We start from the raw sequence: 4,062 nt of genomic DNA, 5'->3' as shown, positions 1-4,062 counted from the left end.
AGAGAGAGAGAGAGAGAGAGAGAGAGAGAGAGAGAGAGAGAGAGAGATTTTTGGAAATACAAAGAAATGAGCAAAAAAGTCTCCCCACATGTTTCTACAAGAAACAATGTTCCCGAGAAAAAGTCCTTTATGGCAGCCTATATACAGAAGTTGGTTCTGAACTTCAAAAACCTATTTCTTCCCTTCGTTTTGATTTTATACACGCACAAGAAAAAAAAAAATCTATGGAAATAAACCCTGAAGAGGATGATGGGGAAGAGGGTAAAAGGAGTTAAAAAATAAAAAACAAAAAACTGTCAGACTTAGATCTGAGCTTTAAAAATCTTCTCCAAGATTTTCCTTTCTCTGGGAGAATAATCTCACTCTGAAAATAAATATGCTCTTGCCTCCTTGGGATGAGGGGGCTGCTGGCAGGGTGAGTTTGGGTGTGGGCCAGGGGCAAGCGGGTGAAGCTTATAGACAAAAAAAAAAAAAAAATGCCACACGCATCTGGTCAGAGACCCGAAGTGGCGGGACTAGGGGACCCGCCTGCCCTGGGAGGCCCTCCTCCTGCCCTGGGGGGGGGGGAGGTGAGAGCAGGAGAGAGTAGACAGGACCCTTCCCAGTGCCCCCACGCCCACATTGGGGCCTCCGGGAGGCTCCCTCATTGCTGGCATTCGAATGAGAAAGTAAACATTGAACCCAAGATTTTGGGGGTGGCAGGGTATGGGGTGGCAGGGAGAGCCCAGAGGGGAAATTCCTGCCTGGGACCAGCTTGGCTCCACCAGGGTCTGCTAGGGGAAATGGCGCCCCCAGGCTGCTGGGGAAGGAACAGAAGGGGGGGGTGTCTTCTCCTCACTGAGTCGCTGCCAGCAGAGAGGGGGCCTTGCGTAGTGTTCTGAGGTCACAGCCTGGGGCTGACCCCCCTCCTCTCTGCAGCACCTGGCCCAGCGCCCTGGCCCGGGGGTTCCAGGACGCGGGCCGACACACCACCATACCAAGGCCTCTGCAGCCCCCGCCAGGGGTCCCCGCTCTCTGATTCTGCCTTCACATTTCAACGGTTAAAATGTCTTTTCTTACGACGAGGAAGAGAGTAAAGAGAAGACAAAACAACATAGCAGCATTCGTGGATAGAGGCTGACCGGGAAAGAGAAGGACAGAGACAGAGACGGAGAGCGAGAGACACAGACAGAGAGAAGTTTACGCTGGAGTTGAACAAAAATCCTGAAGGGAGCATTTTAAAAAAACCAAAGAGACATGGGCCGAGAGACACAGAAGCCCTTTCCCACTGAGGGGCTGGAGCTGCGCTGGGTTCTGGGGGTAGTGTTGGGGGCGCCAGGCCCTGACATGGCCGCTGGGTAGGGGACAGCACCTGAAATGGGGGTGGGAGGTGGGGCTGGGCCCCGGGGGCCAGGGGCTCCACGCGCAGGAGCCCCAGGGCAGCACAGGCGGCCTTCTGCGGGGCGCCGGTGCGGGGCCTAGTTGAGGGTCCCCCGGCAGTTCTCGGAGCCGCACAGGCAGGGGATCTTGACGTCCTCGATGGGGAACTTGTAGTCGTAGGTGATCTCCTCATTGACGTTGATGTGCTGCTTTGAGTAGATGACGATCTTCTTCTGCGACTCCACCGTGATCACCTTGGCATAGCAGTTGGGCTGTGGGTGAGGCGGGAGGGGAGGGTGAGCCAATGACCCACCAGGCACCCGACCCGGGCCCCCCAAACCCGACCACGCTCCATGCTCAAAGCCTGACTAACTTGCTTCTTGCCCCCCATTTCCACTGGCCACCTGCTCCAGGCCCCCGGCTCCCCTGTCTGGGTGACAGGGACCCTTGCCTCGGATAATAAATAAGAATGATGCCAATGGTGATGATACTAAATTATTCTCCAGGGCTGCGATTTCCATTTACACTACAGGCGACTTCCAAGTTTTTGTATTTCTAGCTCAGGCCTCACTTCTGAGCTCCAGAGAAGGGGTCAGCCAACCCCGGCCGGCAGCTGCCTGTTACTGCAAGTCGAGTCTTCCTGGCACACAGCCACACCCATTCATTTACACACTGTCTATAGGCTGCTTTTGTTACAATGGCAGTTAAGGAGTTGCTAAGAAGAGATTGTCTGGGCCACAAAGCCAAAAATATTTACTATAAGGCCTTTTAAAGAAAAGGATTGCTGGACCCTGCTCCAGACCCAGAAATCCAAGTGTCTGCTTGATATCTGCCTTCGGCAGCTCCTGGAGACGTTTTTGACTCAGTAAGCTCAAACCTCAACTGTAGGGCGCCCAGGCCTCCAAGCAGCCGGCTCCCACACCTCCTTCTTACACCAAGGCTGGCTCTGGCCCACTGCTGTGCCCAGAGGGTTCTCTGCCCTTCACCTCCACTGCCGCAGCCCCAGCCAGGCCTCTCTCATCACTCAGCTGGACCTCAGCAGCTCCCGCTACCTCGCTGTCCCCTGAGATAATCTACTCCTGACCCAGCAGCCAGGGAAATCTTCCCAAAGGAAGAGCAGAGCCGGTGGTCTCATGGCTCGAAACCTGACAGTGGCCCGCTGGCTTGGCTTTTAGAGAAACTTCTCAGCCCGGCCTGCAAGGCTGAGTGATCTGGCCACCCCAAGCCTGCCAACCTCATTCTCTTACCCGCCCTCTCAACCCCTACTCCGTCCCTACTGTCCGCTTTACTGTCCCTTCAGGGCCTCATTGAATGGAGCACTTGCCCCACTCACTACCACCTGGGTGATCCCCTCCTAACCCTCAGGTGCCACAGGGAGGCAAGAGGAAGTCCCTACCGGCCCCAGTGATGCTCCAGTCACAGTCGTGAGAGCTAGCTGTGTCCGCTGTGTCAAAGGGAGCTCATTGGGGCGCCTGGGTGGCTCAGTCGATTGAGCGTCCGACTTCGGCTCAGGTCATGATCTCACGGTTTGTGAGTTCGAGCCCCGCACTGGGATCTGTGCTGACAGCGCAGAGCCTGGCACCTGTTTCGGTTTCTGTGTCTCCCTCTTCCTCTCTGCCCTCCCTCCCTTGCTCAAGCTCTGTCTCTCTCTCTCTCAAAAATAGATAAACATTTTAAAAAGAGAGAGAATTCACTGGTTCTCCCAACAACCTACAAGGAGGGACCATTACCATCCCTGTTTTACAGATCAGGAAACCGAGGCACTGAGACGTTAACTAACTAGCCTACAGTCACTTGCTAAGTAGCAAGATCATGACTCGAAACAAGAGTTGGGCATATTTGCTCTGGAACTAGCCTGTCCCCTGTTTGAAGCTCCCTGTGCCTGTCTTCGGCGTGAGAACCCCCCTTGTTGTCAACACTCACTGCCCCCTGGACCAGTGCCATCCACCACTGTCACCACTAGCCACGCGAGACTATTTAAGTTAAAATTAAACTCAATTAAATTAAAAACTCAGTTCCTCAGGGGGCGCCTGGGTGGCTCAGTCGGTTGAGCGTCTGACTTCAGCTCAGGCCATGATCTCCCAGTTCACGGGTTCGGGCCCTGCGTGGAGCTCAGTGCTGACAGCTCAGGGCCTGGAGCCTGCTTCCGATTCTGCGTCTCCCTCTCTCTCTGCCCCTCCCCTGCTCCCACTCTGTCTCTGTCTCTCTCAAAAATAAACAAACATTAAAAAATAAGTTAAAAAAAAACCCAAAACCAAAAGTCAGTTCCTCAGTGGCAGGGGCCACATTTTAAGTGCTCAACCCCACGAGCAGCCGGTACCACAACAGTGGCCACTACGGATGCTGTGCCGCTCACAGAGTTCCGCCGGACAGCACCGACCCAAGACCGAAGGCCTCTGAGGGCCGAGCCTGACCGCCGGCAGCACAGCAAAAGGCCAGCACGGGGGAGGAACCGGGTAAACGTGAACTGAGCGGACTACTTCCGGAGTGAACTGAGAAGACTACTTCCGGAGTGAACTGAGGGGGACTACTTCCGGAGTGAACTGAGAGGACTACTTCCGGAGTGAACTGAGGGGGACTACTTCCGGAGTGAACTGAGGGGGACTACTTCCGGAGTGAACTGAGGGGGACTACTTCCGGAGTGAACTGAGGGGGACTACTTCCGGAGTGAACTGAGGGGGACTACTTCCGGAGTGAACTGAG

General features: G+C 54.9%; 1 protein-coding gene across 1 annotated transcript in view; it reads right to left on the bottom strand.

The window, feature by feature from the left end:
• Positions 1–4,062, bottom strand: part of SETD1B (SET domain containing 1B, histone lysine methyltransferase) — a 25,438-nt gene that overhangs the window by 1,125 nt on the left and 20,251 nt on the right. The window contains exon 17 of the mRNA XM_040443928.1: positions 1–1,631. This exon is cut by the window's left edge and continues 1,125 nt beyond it. Within this exon, the coding sequence (XP_040299862.1) occupies positions 1,458–1,631 (174 nt within the window). The 3' untranslated portion in view covers positions 1–1,457. The remainder of the gene's footprint in view (positions 1,632–4,062) is intronic.

Source organism: Herpailurus yagouaroundi, unplaced genomic scaffold (assembly GCF_014898765.1).
Source record: "Herpailurus yagouaroundi ecotype Mexico unplaced genomic scaffold, PumYag 191, whole genome shotgun sequence".
NCBI classification, from domain to species: Eukaryota; Metazoa; Chordata; class Mammalia; order Carnivora; family Felidae; genus Herpailurus; species Herpailurus yagouaroundi.
This window is presented reverse-complemented; position numbering and strand designations above follow the sequence as displayed.